This window comes from Rutidosis leptorrhynchoides, chromosome 7, assembly GCF_046630445.1.
Source record: "Rutidosis leptorrhynchoides isolate AG116_Rl617_1_P2 chromosome 7, CSIRO_AGI_Rlap_v1, whole genome shotgun sequence".
Lineage (NCBI taxonomy): Eukaryota > Viridiplantae > Streptophyta > Magnoliopsida > Asterales > Asteraceae > Rutidosis > Rutidosis leptorrhynchoides.
In genome coordinates this window covers 324134444-324154849 of record NC_092339.1, presented here as the reverse complement: position 1 = coordinate 324154849, position 20406 = coordinate 324134444, and the positions used below count along the sequence as shown (strand labels likewise).

General features: G+C 30.6%; 1 protein-coding gene across 1 annotated transcript; it reads left to right on the top strand.

Annotated features, from left to right (window-relative positions):
* Positions 1-14315: 14315 nt before the first annotated feature.
* Positions 14316-17712, top strand: LOC139860259 (uncharacterized). Its single transcript, XM_071849027.1, has 6 exons — positions 14316-14646; positions 14794-15057; positions 15154-15868; positions 16295-16463; positions 16703-16885; positions 17020-17712. Exons 1-6 carry the CDS (start codon positions 14316-14318, stop codon positions 17710-17712), a joined length of 2355 nt encoding a protein of 784 aa, XP_071705128.1.
* The last annotated feature ends 2694 nt before the right edge of the window (positions 17713-20406 follow it).

Below are 20406 nucleotides of genomic sequence, written 5' to 3'. Positions count from 1 at the left end.
TAATATTAATAATAATCTTAATGATAATAACGATAGTAATAATAATAACAATAACAATTTTTAATGATAATACTTATATTAATAACGTTAATGATGATAATAATAATAATAATAATAATAATAATAATAATAATAATAATAATAATAATAATAATAATAATAATAATAATAATAACGACGATAATAACAACGATAGTAATAATAATAATCATTTTAATAATAATAATAATATTAATGATAATTCAGTTGATATCTTTTAATCCGTTCATCGAAACCATACGCTTTCTAAATGAAAAGTTATTAATTTTTCGCCAGCTTTCCAACGACATGCATATCATATACCTTATCTCAGTAGCATATGTATTAAATTCATGATTTATCATAAAGTATTTAACGATGAAATTAAGCATACAAGCATGCATAATTATATATACTCGAGCACTAGTCAGGGATACACTATTAATATATAAAAGATAAGATATGAATGCTCACGTATCAATATTGTGATTCAATATTGTAGGAAAGTAAGTTGACGCAACGGAAATGATAAACGCTAGGTTGACCTCCCAAGCTATACCCCCGAACCATACCCATAACCTCCATAGTTATTGTAGTGACCCGAACTTTTCCATGTTTATATATATATTAAATGAAATTGTTATTTACATGATTAAGTGTTTCCAACATGTTAAGCAATCAAACTTGTTAAGACTTGATTAATTGAAATAGGTTTCATATAAACAATTGACCACCCAAGTTGACCGGTGATTCACGAACGTTAAAACTTGTAAAAACTATACGATGACATATATATATGGTTATATATATAGTTAACATGATTTTATTATAAGTATGTATCTCATTAGGTATTTTAACAATGAGTTATATACATAAAAATGAGACTATTAATTTAAGAAACTCAAAAACGATATATATAACGATTATCGTTATAACAACGTCTTACTAGGTACATATGAATCATATTAAGATATTGATACACTTGGTTAATTATGTTAAATGATAATTAAATATATTATTAAGTGTATTAACAATGAAATACATATGTAAAAATAAGACTACTAACTTAATGATTTCGAAACGAGACATATATGTAACGATTATCGTTGTAACGACATTTAACTGTATATATATCATACTAAGATATATTATATATCATAATATCATGATAATATAACAATTTAACATCTCATTTGTTATAATAAACAATGGGTTAACAACATTCAACAAGATCGTTAACCTAAAGGTTTCAAAACAACATTTACATGTAACGACTAACGATGACTTAACGACTCAGTTAAAATGTATATACATGTAGTGTTTTAATATGTATTCATACACTTTTGAAAGACTTCAAGACACTTATCAAAGTACTTCTACTCAACAAAAATGCTTACAATTACATCCTCATTCAGTTTCATCAACAATTCTACTCGTATGCACTCGTATTCGTACTCGTACAATACACAGCTTTTAGATGTATGTACTATTGGTATATACACTCCAATGATCAGCTCTTAGCAGCCCATGTGAGTCACCTAACATATGTGGGAACCATCATTTGGCAACTAGCATGAAATATCTCATAAAATTACAAAAATATGAGTAATCATTCATGACTTATTTACATGAAAACAAAATTACATATCCTTTATATCTAATCCATACACCAACGACCAAAAATACCTACAAACACTTTCATTCTTCAATTTTCTTCATCTAATTGATCTCTCTCAAGTTCTATCTTCAAGTTCTAAGTGTTCTTCATAAATTCCAAAAGTTCTAGTTTCGTAAAATTAAGAATACTTTCAAGTTTGCTAGCTCACTTCCAATCATGTAACGTGATCATCCAACTTTAGGAAATCTTTGTTTCTTACAGTAGGTTATCATTCTAACACAAGGTAATAATCATATTCAAACTTTGGTTCAATTTCTATAACTATAACAATCTTATTTCAAGTGATGATCTTACTTGAACTTGTTTTCGTGTCATGATTTTGCTTCAAGAACTTCGAGCCATCCAAGGATCCGTTGAAGCTAGATCCACTTTTCTCTTTTCTAGTAGGTTTATCCAAGGAACTTAAGGTAGTAATGATGTTCATAACATCATTCAATTCATACATAAAAAGCTATCATATTCGAAGTGGTAAACTAGTAATCACTAGAACATAGTTTAGTTAATTCTAAACTTGTTCGCAAATAAAGTTAATCCTTCTAACTACACTTTTAAAATCAACTATACACATGATCTATATCTATATGATATGCTAACTTAATGATTTAAAACCCGGGGGTTGTTTTGGTTTGGATAATTAAAACTATGAAAAACTTTGATTTAAAAGCTATACTTCTGGGAAAATTATTTTTCTTATGAACATGAAACCGTATCCAAAAATCATGGTTAAACTCAAAGTGAAAGTTTGTTTTTCAAAACAGTCATCAAGATGTCGTTCTTTCGACGGAAATGACTACCTCTTTCAAAAATGACTTGTAACTTGTATTTCTGACTATAAATCTATACCTTTTCTGTTTAGTTTCATAAAGTCAAGTTCAATACGAAACCGTGGCCGCTTAAATCACTCAAAACGGATTAGAAACGAATAAATGGCGAGCAAAACAAAATTGGTAAAAACTACTCATTTTAGCTACGTGAAAATTGGTAACAAATCTATTCCAACCATAACTTAATCAACTTGTATTGTATATTATGTAATCTTGAGATACCATAGACACGTATACAATGTTTCGACCTATCATGTCGATATATCTATATATATTTCGGAACAACCATAGACACTCTATATGTGAATGTTGGAGTTAGCTATACAGGGTTGAGGTTGATTCCAAAATATATATAGTTTGAGTTGTGATCAATACTGAGATACGTATACACTGGGTCGTGGATTGATTGAAGATAATATTTATCGATTTATTTCTGTACATCTAACTGTGGACAACTAGTTGTAGGTTACTAACGAGGACAGCTGACTTAATAAACTTAAAACATCAAAATGTATTAAAAGTTTTGTAAATATATTTTGAACATACTTTGATATATATGTATATATTGTTATAAGTTTGTGAATCAACCAGTGGCCAAGTCTTACTTCCCGACGAAGTAAAAATCTGTGAAAGTGAGTTATAGTCCCACTTTTAAAATCTAATATTTTTGGGCTGAGAATACATGCAGGTTTTATAAATGATTTACAAAATAGACACAAGTACGTGAAACTACATTCTATTGTTGGATTATCGAAATCGAATATGCCCCTTTTTATTAAGTCTGGTAATCTAAGAATTAGGGAACAGATACCCTAATTGACGCGAATCCTAAAGATAGATCTATTGGGCCTAACAAACCCCATCCAAAGTACCGGATGCTTTAGTACTTCGAATTTTATATCATATCCGAAGGGTGTCCCGGAATGATGGGGATATTCTTATATACGCATCTTGTTAATGTCGGTTACCAGGTGTTCACCATATGAATGATTTTTATCTCTATGTATGGGATGTGTATTGAAATATGAAATCTTGTTGTCTATTGTTACAATTTGATATATATATATATAGGTTAAACCTATAACTCACCAACATTTTTGTTGACGTTTAAAGCATGTTTATTCTCAGGTGAATACTAAGAGCTTCCGCTGTTGCATACTAAAATAAGGACAAGATTTGGAGTCCATGTTTGTATGATATTGTGTAAAAACTGCATTCAAGAAACTGATTTCGATGTAACATATTTGTATTGTAAACCATTATGTAATGGTCGTGTGTAAACAGGATATTTTAGATTATCATTATTTGATAATCTACGTAAAGCTTTTTAAACCTTTATTTATGAAATAAAGGTTATGGTTTGTTTTAAAAATGAATGCAGTCTTTGAAAAACATCTCATATAGAGGTCAAAACCTCGCAACGAAATCAATTAATATGGAACATTTTTAATCAATAAGAACGGGACATTTCAGTTGGTATCCGAGCGTTGGTCTTAGAGAACCAGAATTTTGCATTAGTGTGTCTTATCGAATTTGTTAGGATGCATTAGTGAGTCTGGACTTCGACCATGTTTACTTGAAAAATGATTGCTTAACAAATTTTGTTGGAAACTATATATTTTTAACATGTGAATATTATGTGATATATTAATCTCTTAACGTGTTTGATATTATATGATAGATGTCTACCTCTAGAACAAGTCCCATTGACTCACCTAATAATAATGAAGAGTCAAATGTAAATTGGAATGATTCGTGGACTGATTCACAAGTTCCCGAAGAGGAACCGGAGGAAGAGTTGGAACCGGAAGAAGAGTCGGAACCGGAAGAAGAATCGGAACCGGAAGAAGAAATAGAACCAGTGGGGGAAATAATAAAACGGTTAAGTAGAAGAAAATCCTCAACCAAACGACCAAAGTTAGTTATGGTCAATGGTGTTTCCGCCAAGGAAGCAAAGTATTGGGAGGATTACCAATTCTCCGATGAATCGGATCCCGACAAGGATTCCGATGATGTTATAGAAATTACCCCAACACAATTTAATAAGGCAAAAGAGAACAATAAGGGAAAGGGCATAAAAATAGAGAAATTTGATTCCAAACCCGATGAACTTTATATGTATCGTCAACACCCGAAGTCCTTAAGTTGTAACAATGACCCGGGAACCTCTAAACCACCAGGTTTTTCTAAACCAATGTGGAAAACGACGGCTCGTATTAGGGGAACATCATATATCCCTAGAAACTTGGCAAAACGAACCAAAACCGAAAAAGAAGAAACGAGCGAGTCGGAATAAGATAGTTGTATTCGTGTGGTGTAATATATGTAATATAGTGTGCTTATGCTTTATGATATATGTAAAAATTGCTTGTATTAATAAGTATTTTTTTATGAATCTAACTCTTGTCTATTTTACAGTATAAAAACACAAAATGGATAGACAACCCAATATTTTAAGAGACCTAACCGGAGACATGATTGATGAAATCTTGTCTAGAGTCGGTCAGAATTCTTCGGCACAACTATTTACGGTGAAATCAGTTTGTAAGACATTCGAAGAACGTTCCAAGAATGCCTTGGTTTATAAAAGGCTTTCGTTTGAAAGATGGGGGATATCACATTGGGAAATCCATAAGTTACGATGTGTTTACTTTGACGCATATATTGCGGGGAACCCAAATGCTATTTTACGCAATGGGTTAAGAAATTATTTTGACTCAATATATCCGAATATTGGACTTCGTGATTTAGAAAAAGCGGCTAACATGCAACATAAAGAAGCATGTTATGCGTACGAATTAGTAATGTTCGATTCTCACCAAAGTGAAACAAGAACATCGGGCTACAACTATTAAACAAAACATTCCCACAAGTGACGGAGTCGGTAATTGGGGTAAGAAATGAGGTTTTTATGTCACGACCCTACTTTTTCCGTTATCTTTTTCCGTTAATTATTTAACGACCGTTAACTGTTAGTGTGCCACGTCATTTCCATTACCTATATTATTATTTTTGTAATAATATATATATAATAATTATTATGTGTTATGTGGATATATGTATTCATATTTTAAATTATACGTTTCTACGTTCCGCGAATTTCCATCCGGCGAATCTTTTCGGTTTTTAAACCAACGGTCGAGCTTTCGGGATTTTTAAATCCTAAATATTTTAAATATGATATTTTAAGGTCATATTATTAATAGGTGTGTTTATATTTATTTTTCGTCGCGCGTTTGTTATCTTTCCGGATTTTTAATCGCGTAAGCGTGTTTTCGCGTTTCGGGCTTCGTACGGGATCTCGGGCCACAAGGATTTCATTATTTAGCAAGACGGGCTTGTGGGGCCCACCCCACACCCCCCCATTCGGCCGAAACCCACCAAGGGAGGGGGTATACTCCCTTGATTTTTCTTTTTTTCCACTTCATTTTACAAAATCAAAACCTAATCTTATTTTTTTGTGCTCTCTTCCTCCCTCTTCCCCCTTTGGCCGTCGAATACATCACCACCATCATCACCATTCTTCAACAAAATTAAAGCTTGGATCATAAATCATTTAACACCATCGCGTTCCTTGTTTCGTTCTCTACGCGATCATATACTTTGTTTCTCGATTAGGGTATAAACCCTAACCCTAGAACTTTCCATTTTTATTTATTTTTCTGTATTTTGATGTTATATGATTAGTATGATATGTATAAGTTGTTGTAATGTTGTTTGAATGCGTAGAATTACTCGTTTGTTCATGTTTTCGGTTTGTAAATTTTGGACAGCAGTTTGATTCGTATATTCTGACTATATAACTGTTATTAATGTTAAAATAAAGTACATAAATGAGTTCCTCTCATCAAGACATTAATTTTAGACTCCGGATTCATGTCGTTTCGATTCCCGGAGCCCTAGATACGCTTAATTTGGTTTTTGTTAAAGATTGAAAGGTGTTCTTGGCATGAACAAGGTTGGGTCCGACTTTGTGACCATCCTTGGTGTCTTTAGGGTGTGTTATTTGGTTAGGACTGATGGTGAGACGAATATTCATGTTCGGGTCACCTAAATCCGAGCCACGGTTCACCCGTTTTGCCCGAATTACTGTTTTGAGTAAATTGATTTCCCAATTGAAGTCAGGGCTGATATGCACGACTTAGGGACTGTTCTTGGAGTGTTCTTGAGTTCATAAATGTGTCGGGTGGTTTGAGTAGGTGAAGTTACATATGTGGCTTGCCCGAAACCGACACCCGGGGCTCAAGATACGACCCGGCGAACTTTTAAACTTAAAACTTATGGTTAATGATTAAACTTATGATAAAATTTATGGAATTTATTATTAATTAATTACTTAAGATAAAAGAAGTAATTATTATTATTTAAAACATATGATATAAATATTTATTATATCATTTAATTATTAATTATAATTTAATTAACATTTTAATTAAACTTATGATTAGTAATACTTTTATTGTTAAAGGAAAATACTTATGATAAGTATTAAATTTAATTATGAGAAATTATTATAAGACTTATAATAAATATTAAATAATTATTTAATTATTATAAGACTTAATTATTATTTAATTATGACTTAATTATTAAATACTTATGATTTAATAATTTTAATTAGAAACTTATGATATGATTAATAATTCATTATTAATTAATAATACTTATGATATGATTTAAAATTTATTATAAATTAATAATATTTATATTATGATTGATATTTAATTAATTAATTAAATACTTATGTTATACTAATTATAACATTTCAACTTATATTAACTTTAATAATTCATTTTATTTAATTAAACTTATGTTAAGACATTATTATACACATTTGACTTTAAATAACATTATAACCTATGTTATTATTATAACTTACACTTTTAAAATTAATGTTGACTAGGTTTGACCAAGGTTGACTTTTGAGTTGACTTTCGGTTGACTTTGACTTTCAGTTGACTTCTGTTGACTTTCTAAATAAGGAAACTTTCCTAACTTCAAAACTTTCTAAAAATAGAACTTTCTAAATTTGGAAACTTTCCAAAAATAGAAACTTTCCAAAAATAGAAACTTTCCAAAAATAGAAACTTTCCAAAAATAGAAACTTTCCAAAAATAGAAACTTTCCTAAAATAGAAAACTTTCCAAAAATGGAAACCTGCTAAAAATAGAAACTTTCTAAAAATAGAAAGTGTGTGTCCTTATGCTGTTCCAATCAAACCGATGCTTGTTGAGTAATGTTCTATGTCTACTTGCAACATGTACAATAGCTATCATACTAAGACTTGACCTAAGTTAGTTATTTATTTCGACCTGCTTTATTTATAGGTCGGCGTTGTGATCTTTCTTGATCACTTTACTTTACGTGCTGTTCGCTTGTTTGTGAGATTTCTTCAGTTGCTATTTAAGGTGAGTTATAGTCCCGTTTTTACATACTTTTCAAAGTATATTTTTGGGATGTGATTACATGCAGATTTTTATTTACGTTTAGACACAAGTAACAGTTAAATTTAATTATTCATTGTGAGTTGGACAAAAATTTTCCCTAGTCTGGTAACTGTAATCATTGGTTTCTACCGGTGAACGCGAATCCTACGGATAGATCTATCGGGTTTGACAACCCCATTTCGAGCTAGTCGCGCTAGCAATTTATAATCGGAATGTTTAGTACTTCGTAATTTGTTGTAGATACACTGTCCAAGTGTATATTTTTATTGTGTTTGGCAAGGGTAAATAAAGGGTTAAGTGGTTACCAGGTGGCTCATTGATAATGGAATAATGTTTAATGTTTTCTAACATTTTTAAATCTTGTGGTCTAAAGTTTACTTATTTATTTAAACCTATAATTCACTCAACCTTTGTGTTGACAGTTTACTTGCATGTTTTCACAGGTACTTGAGTTATTTGATGCTTCCGCTGTCGTTAGAAGAGTCTGCATGCATTTGGGCAGATTTTATGAAACAATTTATGAAACTTAAGTTTGCATTCTATTTTGGATAATTTAAATTGTGGGATTGTTGGCAATGTTTTGTGTCAACTTTTGGTTTCATATTATGGTTGGTTGGTTTTCAAACTACTTAAGTTGGTTTGTTTCCTTTTTGGGGAACATTTTGAAATAAAAGAATGCAACTTTGTTTATTTAATTCATTTAAGTCCGATCAAGCTATGGGACCAACTGACGGATCCGTTAAGTGTTTTGACGGGGTCGTCACATTTTAGATTGTTACGGGACTGTTGGACATTACGTAACCCTCGTCCCTTTGACGACGTTACAACACGCTGTCTTATCAACGGCCATAACGGTTATGTTCCACAAGACCAAGGATGGGAAGTAGTCCTAGTAAAACCAGAATGCATGACTTGTTTCTGGACGTATGAATTACGTGTCTTTATTGCCTTTGCTGAACGACTTGTGTACTAGCTAGAATTATCATCACAACTATCTTGTATCAAAGTTATTGTGTGCTATATTTCATGCTTTATGTAAAATAAGCGGTATTGTAAGTTTGTATAATAATTGGTTGCATTACGAGGTATTTGACCTTTATATGATACATTTTTCAAACATTTCATTCGTTTTTAAAACACAAACTTTAATTTACATCGAAAGTTGACAGTTTGCATACCATTTCATAATATATCCAAATTATAAATGACTTAATCTGCCATTTACTTAATAATATTCTTTATTGAACTCAACGACTTGAATGCAACGTTTTTTGAAATATGCTATGAATGACTTCAAGTAATATCTTTAAAATGACCAAATGCACAGCAGAAGATTTCTTTAATACTTGAGAATAAACATGCTTAAAAGTGTCAACCAAAAGGTTGGTGAGTTCATTAGTTTATCATAATCGATCATTTTCATAATTTTAATGGACCACAAGATTTCATTTTTTCCATAAATATACATCTCATTCAGGCATTTTGCAAACTGCATAGAGATAAAAATTATTCATATGGTGAACACCTGGTAACCGAACTAATAAGGATGCATATAGAATATCCCCCGCATACCGGCACATCGCAATCAGTATGCCACATACCGGCCGTCGCAATCAGTATATGTATAAATCGAAGTACTAAAGCATTCTGTTTTCCAGAATGGGGTTTGTTAGGCCTATAGATCTATCTTTTGGATTCGCGTCAATTGGGGTCCAGTTCCCTAATTCTTAGGCTACCAAGCTAAAAGGGCGATATTCGATTTCGATAATTCATCCATAGAATGTAATTTTTGAGTACTTGTGTCTATTTCGTCAAACATTTATAAAACAACGCATGTATTCCCAGTCCTAAAAATATATAATGCAAAACCATTTAAAAAGTGAGTAATGAAACTCACGAAACTGTATTTTGTAGTAAAAATACATATGACGACATTGAACAAATGTAGGGTTGGCCTCGGATTCAAGAACCTATATTAGTATATGTTGGTCAAATAAATGTCTAACAAGCTAGGTCAGGTCATAGTGTATCACAATCCTAATGCTCGAGATTATCATGCAAAAGTCAACAAAACTCATCTAATCCAAAAATGACTTTCAAAATCTATACATGTTTATTATATAGCCATTTTATATATTTAAATATATTTATTAGATTTTATTAGAGTAAATAATACAAGTCATTTCTTAATAAAAATTTATATTAAAATTTATATATGATAAAAATATACTTTTATATATCTCAAGTAATAAAATTTATACAGTTCACTCAATATAAAAATATAGTGGTATGTATTATGAATATAATTATATTACGTGTGATAAAAATATCTTTGTATCACATATTTATTTGATAAAATAATATTGATAATAATAATGAACCAAAAGCTGTATTATTTTGTAATAATAATAATAATATTAATTATTTTAATAGTAACAATAATAATACTATTATTAATGATTATGATAATAATAACTATAAAATTTATAACAATAATATTATTAATAATAATTAATAATATTAATTATAATAATACTAATATTATTAATGATAATAATAACATTAGTAATAACAATACTATAACAATTTATATATATCAACTTCATATCTATATATTATATATTGAAAATAATAATATTAATAATACTGATTTTAATTTTAATATTAATATTGATAATAATAATTTTGATAATAAATAATAATCTTTTGTAGTAATACTAATGTCATAATAATAATATTACTAATAATGACAAAAATAATGAAAATGATATTTTTATCTAACTCATAATCTTAACAATATTTTAACTGAATCATGATACTTATACTCATTATTTTCTAATCGACTTGTTTAATAGCTTTTAGTCCTCTTTTATATCGCATTCATAATAATGATAATAATAGTAATCATAATAATTAGAGGATACTAATATTAGTTTTAATGATAATGATATTAATAATAATAAATATTATAATAATATTAATAATAATACAAATAATTATAATAATAATAATAATAATAATAATAATAATAATAATGATAATGATAATGATAATATTAATAATAATCTTAATGATAATAATGATAGTAATAATAATAACAATAACAATTTTTAATGATAATACTTATGTTAATAACGTTAATGATAATAATAATAATAATGATAATAATAATAATAATAATAATAATAATAATAATAATAATAATAATAATAATAATAATAATAATAATAATAATAATAATAATAATAATAATAATAATAATAATAATAATAACGACGATAGTAATAATAATCATCATTTTAATAATAATACTAAAATTAATGATAATTCAATTGACTATATCTTTTAATCCGTTCATCGAAGCCATACGCTTTCTAAATGAAAAGTTATTAATTTTTCTCCAGCTTTCCAACGACATGCATATCATATACCTTATCTCAGTAGCATATGTATTAAATTCATGATTTATCATAAACTATTTAACGGCGAATTTAAGCATACAAGCATGCATAATCATATATACTCGAGCACTAGTCAGGGATACACTATTAATATATAAAAGATAAGATATGAATGCTCACGTATCATTATTGTGATTCAATATTGCAGGAAAGTACGTAGACGCAACGGAAATGATAAACGCTAGGTTCACCTCCCAAGCTATACCCCCGAACCATACCCATAACCTCCATAGCTATAACCCATAATTTCCTTAGCTCTATCCCGTTCGAAAAACACATTTGAAGTAACTCGTCCATAACCTCGTCGTAGTATTTTATGTATAATAATACTAATAATAATACTCCTAAATAATATTAATTTTTAATAATAATAATAATAATAATAATAATAATAATAATAATAATAATAATAATAATAATAATAATAATAATAATAATAATAATAATAATAATAATGTAAATATATATAGAGAGCAGAGAGAGAGATGATAGGATTAGTGTGTTTTTCAGTTCGTCCGAAGAGTCGAGTATTTAAACAACTTTTGCTGAATCAAGACCTCATGCGATCGCATGGGTTTGATGTGTAATTGCCATGCGATCGCATGGACAGCTGGTACGCATCCAAACTTGATTAAAACGTGGGCTGCTACGTTATTTTAATATATAATATATAATATATAAAATTTTATATAATTATATATATTATATTATATTCTTGTGCATAGTTGACTTGTAATTTTAGTTTCGATGACTTGTGCATTGTCACTCAACTTATGTCCCGGTTCCGGTTTCTCGAACGTCATCTCGTACGCTTTATTAATTTGTATTTAACGTTTCGTGACTCGTACCCTTATCAAAATATAGACTTATTTCATAAATAAACTATATCACTCGGAGTGTTACTTGAACATTCGAGTGTTATGATCATTTGCTTCTTTAAATCATCATCTCGTTATTAATCAAAGTATATTTAATAATATTATTTTAAATTAAAACGTTTTATAACTAAGTTAATATTATATCTTATCACTTGTAAAATATAAATATATTTTCATTTAGAAATATAAATTTATATATTTTAGAAATATTTATTTACTAATATAATATTTAGTTTTTCAAAAACTAATTATATTTCAATGTTTAATATATATAATTTAAAATTGTTTAAATAATAGATATTATTATATCACTTAACGTTTACACTCTAGAACTTAATTTGATATAATTCGTTTATGCGCCAACGTTTATTTTAACTTCTCAAACGTTCTAATTAGCATAAGTAAATATCAATCAAATCAATAAACAAGTGTTACTATCGTTTACTTAATTAATTTGAAATCATATATATATATATATATATATATATATATATATATATACATTCAATATTCATAAACATGTTTTAAATACATGTTGCGAGTTATTTATATATTTATATCTAATCAATCACGGACAATTAACGTTTATAATTTTGTCAAAAGGTATCTAGAAAGATTCTAAATTTTAAGATAACGTTAAAACCTTTATCCTTATTAAAATGGCTCGATAACCATTTGTCAAAAGTGGTTCCAGATATTTATAAAGTTATATTCAGTTTAAAGAAGACGTGACACTCTAATTATTTATAGGATTTTTAAAATTTATAAAAGATAATGATAATAACTTTAATAATCTACTTCTTGACATGTTGTAAAATGTACTAATCTTTCAAAATATTATCGTAGTACGTTTTATATCTTTAAAACTATATCTATATATATATATATATATATATATATATATATATATATATATATATATATATATATATATATATATATAAATGTGATTTAATATATATACCATAAAGCTTTAATTAGGTTTTATATTCAAATTACATTATAAAACGTTTTAATAATAGAATTCTTTTAGACTAAAAACGTTTTTGTACGTTTGAAACTAAATCAAATAACTATCATAAAGTTTATTCTTCTAAAACTAATTATATTCAGATCACATAATCTATTACTAGAACTTATGTTTATTTTAAATCCTCATAAGTTTGTATTAACTTGTTTAATAACAATCAAGTGTTACTATATCTATTAATTGTATTAGAAACTGCTTATATATAAGTTCAATATACTTTGTCTATATATATATATATATATATATATATATATATATATATATATATATATATATATATATATATATATACACATTTCACATAACACTTTTTATTACATAGATGTTTATCTAAAAATAATAAGTATAACATTATACATTTAATACCTTATTAACGTTTTCAAGTTATATAATAAATTTCATAACTTATTTTCATATCAACCAAACGTTTAAATGTTTTATTAATATTTCTCAATTTAATATTCAGACACACACACACACATATATATATACATACATATATATATATATATATATATATATATATATATATATATATATATATATATATATATATATATATATGTATATATATATTCATACATATCTATTTACATATAATTGTTCGTGAATCGTCGAGAACGGTCGAAGGGTAAATGAATACATGAACACAGTTCAAAGTTTTTGAGATTTCAACATTACAGACTTTGCTTATCGTGTCGGAAACATATAAAGATTAAGTTTTAAATTTGGTGGGAAATTTCTGGGTCGTCACAGCCGTGGAGTTGGTAGAAACGCTAGCCGAGGCAACGAACAAGATCCACGAGATGAGGAGATCGAATGCCTTCAAAGACGAATTAAGGAGTAGGAATTTCAACATGGTCAGGAGGAAACGGATTCGGATCAGACCTATGAACAGTCTGACGCTTAAAATCCTTTTGGTCATCGTCATAGAGGATTTCGTGAAGGTTATAATATTGATCCGCTTCGGGGCATCGGTATGAAATTTGAAATCCCTGAGTTCGCTGGAGATACGCACCCTGACGAATTTCTTGATTGGCTTATCACAGTTGAGCGTGTGTTTGACTTGAAGGATGTTCCCGAACACCTGAAAGTCAAGTTGGTTGCCATTTGCCTACGCAAACACGCGTCTCTATGGTGGGATCATGTTAAGAAGCAACACGTTTTAGCCCGAAAATCAAAGGTTGAAACGTGGGAGAAAATGAAAAAGCTTTTGAAAGGAAAGTTCTTGCCCGGAAATCATAGGCAAGAGGATTTTCTAGATTATCACAATATGAGGCAGGGTAAATTGACTGTGGGAGAGCTTATCTGTGAGTTTGATAAACTTTGAATGCGTTGTGATGCGGAAGAAGAAGATGAACAGATCATAGCTCGATTTCTTGGGGCTCTTCGACCCGATATCGCTGATGTTGTTAGCTTACAGTAGTTTTGGTCTTACACTTATGTCTGTAGACTAGCTTTAAAAATTGAAAAACATAAGAACCAGAGTAAAGGGAAGTTGAGTGTTACGTGTTATGTTCCTAACATAAAAACACTACTAGTACCTACGGTTAAGGGCAAGACTAAGCAAGCATCAGGAAGTAATGCGCCACCAAATCACATCCGAGCACCCAAATGTTTTAAATGTCAGGGCATGGGTCACTATTCGTGTGACTGTCCAAACCAATGGACCGTCACTGTAAACGATGATTGTGTTAAACAGGTTGAGTACCATATTAATGGTAATGAAGAGGAACTATTGTAGGATCATGTGGAATTGGTGTATGCTGACCGAAGTGAGTCGTTGGTTATTCAATGACTGTTGAGCACCACAACAGGTGGGTCAACAGATGATCATTCATGGCTGCAACACAAAATCTTTCGCACTAAGTGCACAGCAAAGGGTAAAGTGTGTACCATGATCATCGATGGCGAAAGTTGTGAAAATGTCGTGTCATCCGTTATGGTCAAGAAATTGGGATTGAAAACAGAAGCTCATCCGGAACCATATCAATTGAAATGGTTAAAAAAAGGGAACCACATCAAGGTCACTAAACGATGTTTGGTCAAGTTCTCTATCGGTTCGAAATACAATGATGAGGTTTGGTGTGAAGTCATACCAATGGACGCATGCCACATTTTACTCGGCCGACCTTGGAAATATGACCGAAAAACTCTTCATGATGGGTTCCGTAATACGTATAGTTTCCGGAATGCTGGCGTCCCTATTACTCTCGTTCCATTTGATGATCGTCAAACACATATTGAGGAGTCTGCACTGTTTCTGAAACGATCAGCGTTTGAACAAGCTGTTCAAAATAATACATTTATCCTTACACTTGTAGTTGATGAGGTAAACCAGTCCATAGATTTTGTTCCAACAGATGTGCAACCTTTGCTGAGTGAGTTCTCGGATGTCATTCCGGACGAGATCCCTCCCAGATTACCCATTATGCGAGACATCCAACATTGTATTGACTTCGTACAGGGGTCGTCCATCCCTAACAAACCGGCTTATCGCATGAACCCGAAAGAATTTGATGAGCTACAAAGGTAAGTATCAGAACTTTTGGCTAAGGGATTGATACGGGACAGCATGAGCCCGTGTGCCGTTCCGGCTTTATTAGTACCTAAGCAAGGTAGTACCTTCCGTATGTGTATCGATATTCTTGCCATCAACAAAATCACCATCAAATACAGGATTCCTATTCCACGTTTTGATGATTTATTAGACCACTTACACGGCTCCACTATCTTCTCCAAAATTGACTTGCGAAGTGGGTACCACCAAATTCGTATGAGACCTGGGGATGAATGGAAAACGGCTTTCAAGACATGTGACAGCTTGTACGAGTAGATGGTAATGCCATTTGGATTATCTAATGCGCCGAGCACATTCATGATAGTGATGAATCATGTTTTTAAATCATTTATTGGTAAATTCGTTGTGGTCTATTTTGATGACATCCTTGTATTTAGCACCACTCTTGCCGAACATTTGGAGCACCTGAAGCAGGTTTTTGTTGTTTTAAGGAAACGGAAGTTGTACGCCAACGGTACCAAGTGTCATTTCCTTGTGCTTGAGGTAACATTTTTGGGTTACGTTATTTCTGGCCACTGTATTAGAATGGACGAGTCTAAAGTTACGGTAATAACTGACTGGCCAGTGCCCACTACACTCCACGAAATCAGGAGTTTTCATGGACTCGCCTCATTTTATCATCATTTTATACGCAACTTTAGTACATCATAGCTCCGGTTACCGAATGCATTAGAGGCTGTAAATTCTCATGGACTGCTGCCGCAACAGAAGCATTTAACACTTTAAAGTCTAAGGTAACGCTAGCTCCTATATTGGCATTACCTAATTTTGTGGATGTTTTTCAGGTAGAATGCGATGCCTCGGTAGTTGGCATTGGCGGTGTTCTAAGTCAGAATCGAAGACCCGTTGCTTTCTTTAGTGAAAAATTGAATGATGCACATCGTCGCTACTCTACATACGATAGAGAATTTTATGCCATCATTCGAAGTTTAGACACGTGGCGCCATTATCTTCTACCAGTGGAATTTGTGTTATTCTTAGATCATGGGTCATTAAAATACATCCACAGACAACATAAATTGAATGCAAGACACGATAAGTAGGTGAAGTTCTTACAGTCCTTTTCATTTGTAATCAAGCATAAAGCGGAGTGCATAATCAGGTTGCCGATGCACTAAGTCGTAGATACACGTTACTCAATATGATGAGTATAAAGGTCTGTGGGTTTGAAGCTATCAAAGATCTCTATGCTTCTGATCCTGACTTCCAAGATATACGGATAACATGTTCTAGCAATCCTACTGTCCAATTTCAAATACATGATGGATACTTATTTAAGGGGATTCATTTATGTATTCCAAGTGGGTCTTTGCGAGAGGCAATTGTTTTAGAAGCACACGAATGGGGGTTGGCAGGACACTTTGGATGTGATAAGACTCTTGCTTCATTACGACCTCGGTTTTATTGGCCGCGTATGGAGCATCATATCAGTCGTGTTCTTAAACGTTGTCGAATTTGTCATATAGCCAAGATGCAGAATGGTAGCGCGGACTTATACACTCCTTTGCCTGTGCCTAATCACCCATGGGAGGATATTAGTCTTGATTTTGTATTGGGTTTACCTCGCACCCAACGTAACAAGGATTCGATCATGGTGGTGGTCGACCGTTTCTCTAAAATGGCTCATTTTATACCATGTTCCAAGACCTTTGATGCTAGCCAAATCGCCCGTCTTTACTTTGCTGAGATATTCAAACTTCATGGTATTCCTAAAACGCTTACATCGGATAGAGTTGTGAAGTTCATTAGCCATTTCTGGCATACATTGTGGGCTCGTTTTGAGTCAAAATTATAGTTCAGTAGTTCCCATCATCCACAAACGGACGGTCAAACCGAGTTTTTTAATTGTAGTTTGGGTAATCTAAAACGACTCGTCCATATTACTATAAACGCGGTACGTTATTCATTGGTCCCATTGCGAGGTATTTGACCTTTATATGATACATTTTAGAAAATATTGCATTCGTTTCATAAAAAGACACACCCTTATTGTACATAATGCATGTTTTAAACAAGTGGGAGATTATTTAAGAAATAATCCCCATAATACATCGGTTTCCAAATACTACACACGTGACATAACAGTCGAATATAATACATGACAAAGGTTTTATTAAATGCAACACTTCATTTAAACAAAAGCATGAGACTCCATGCACAGCTTGCTCAGATAATGCAACAGCGGAAGACTTTCTTAAGGACCTGAGAATAAACATGCTTAAACAGTCAACACAAAGGTTGGTGAGATATATAGGTTTAAAGCTAGCATCGATATAAATATAGACCACAAGATTTCATAGTTATAAATATTTCAATAAAGATATTCTATAAGTTGTTGAGCGCTTCGGTAACCATACTTAACCATAAATGTAGCATATTCCCTTTATTATGAAATCTCCCTACACTGTACAAAGTGTAGTAAAAATGAAGTACTATGCAACCGTTTACGATACTAGAGCGACTAGCCCGGTTGGGGTTGTCAAACCCGATAGATCTATCAATAGGATTCGCGCTTACATGTTCTTACAACATGTAAATATTAGTTACCAAGCTATTAGGAAAGATATGCAAGGTGGTACAACTCAACGTAGAATATATTTTAAGTACTTGTATCCATGGCGTAAAACATAAAATGCATGTATTCTCATCCCAAAATATTTGTAGAGTTTAAAAATGGGACTATATACTCACGGTAGTAAAAGTATATTAATAATAAGTTTTCAGCTTATTAAAAATATGGTCGTCGTCCTTGGATTCACGAACCTATAACAATAATAATGATTCAGATAATAATACGACATGTGAATAAAATAAAACAAGTTCATAGAATACTTATATATTAATTTTTAACATTTTTATGTTAGTAGTCCTTTGTTAGTAGTCCAAAATTGTTCGAAATGTCCAACAGTCCAATAATCGGTATATATATAATCTTAGAATTACCCCCACGACGTATTGTATACGTATTGTCTTTGCATGAACTCAAAGACGTATTGTATATGTATTGTCTTAGAAGTTATTAAAATGTATTGTATACTTATTGTCTTAGGATTTATCAAAACGTATTGTATACTTATTGTCATGGAATGTACCAAGATTATTATTATTATTATTATTATTATATATATATGTATGTATATATATATATATATATATATATATATATATATATATATATATATATATATACAATCTCGCAATTAACTAAGATTATAATATTTTGTTATACTAATGATAACATGTCCAAATATATATAGGAAAAGTTAGCAAGGATATGGTTAATATAGTTTTTACAATATAAATTTCGTCCATACAACGTTAATTTTAGCAGATTTTGTTTTGCTCACCAAATATTCATTACAACTCCGTTTAAAGTGAATCAAATTGATATGATTTCATAATGAACTGTAGTATTTAGAACTAAACTGAAAAAGTAGTGATTTATAGTCAGAGTTACAGGTTACAAGTCATATTTGAGAGAGGTAGTCATTTCCGTCGAAAAACGACATCTTGATGACCATTTTGAAAAACATACTTTCACTTTGAGTTTAACCATGATTTTCAGATATAGTTTCATGTTCATAAGAAATATAATTTTCTCAGAAGAACAACTTTTAAATCAAAGTTTATCATAGTTTTTAATTATCCAACCCAAAACAGCCCCCGGTTTTACTACGACGGCGTATGTCCGGTTTTACGGTGTTCTTCGTGTTTACAGGTTTTAAATCATTAAGTTACCATATCATATAGATATAGAACATGTGTTTAATGGATTTTAAAAGTTATGTTAGAAGGATTAACTTTGTTTGCGAACAAGTTTAGAATTAACTAAACTATGTTCTAGTGAATACAAGTTTAAATCTTCGAATAAGATAGTAATATATATATATATATATGAATTGAATGATGTTATGAACATCATTACTACCTCAAGTATAGTAGGTAAACCTACTAGAAATGATGAGAAAATAACTTGAGCTTCAAAGGATCTTTGATGGCTTGGAAGTTCTTGAAGCAGAATCATGACACGAAAACAAGTTCAAGTAAGATTACTACTTGATTTAAGGTAGTTATGTTTATAGGAATTAAACCAAAGCTTGGATATGATTATTACCTTGATTAAGAATGAAAAGTTACTAAGATTAGATGGAAGTTCTTGATCTTTGATGAGTTGTTGGATTGGATTAAAAAGATTAGATGTAATCTTGCAACTTCTTGATTCTAGGTTGTTTTTATGATGACTAAAGCTTGTAATTGAAGCTAAATGATGGGGAAAATACTTGGAGATGATCAAGTATGAAGTTAGGAGTATTTTGAGAGAGAATTGGGAGTGTAAGTATGAGAAAATAGAATGAAGAAATGGTGTGTATGCATAAAAACGTTTTTAGTTTATAAAGAAAGAAAAGATTCCTAATTTTGTTTTCTTGCTAAATAATTCATGCTACTTGACAAATGGTTGGTTCCACATGTTCCTTAATCATTTAAGGCT

Bases quoted from the DNA above. Each gene is read 5' to 3' on its own strand.
- LOC139860259 (XM_071849027.1), top strand. From the start codon at position 14,316: ATGAAATTTGAAATCCCTGAGTTCGCTGGAGATACGCACCCTGACGAA. The intron at 14,647-14,793 runs GTGAGTTTGATA...TCTGTAGACTAG, and splicing joins GACTGTGGGAGAGCTTATCT to CTTTAAAAATTGAAAAACAT. The intron at 15,058-15,153 runs GTAATGAAGAGG...GCACCACAACAG, and splicing joins GGTTGAGTACCATATTAATG to GTGGGTCAACAGATGATCAT.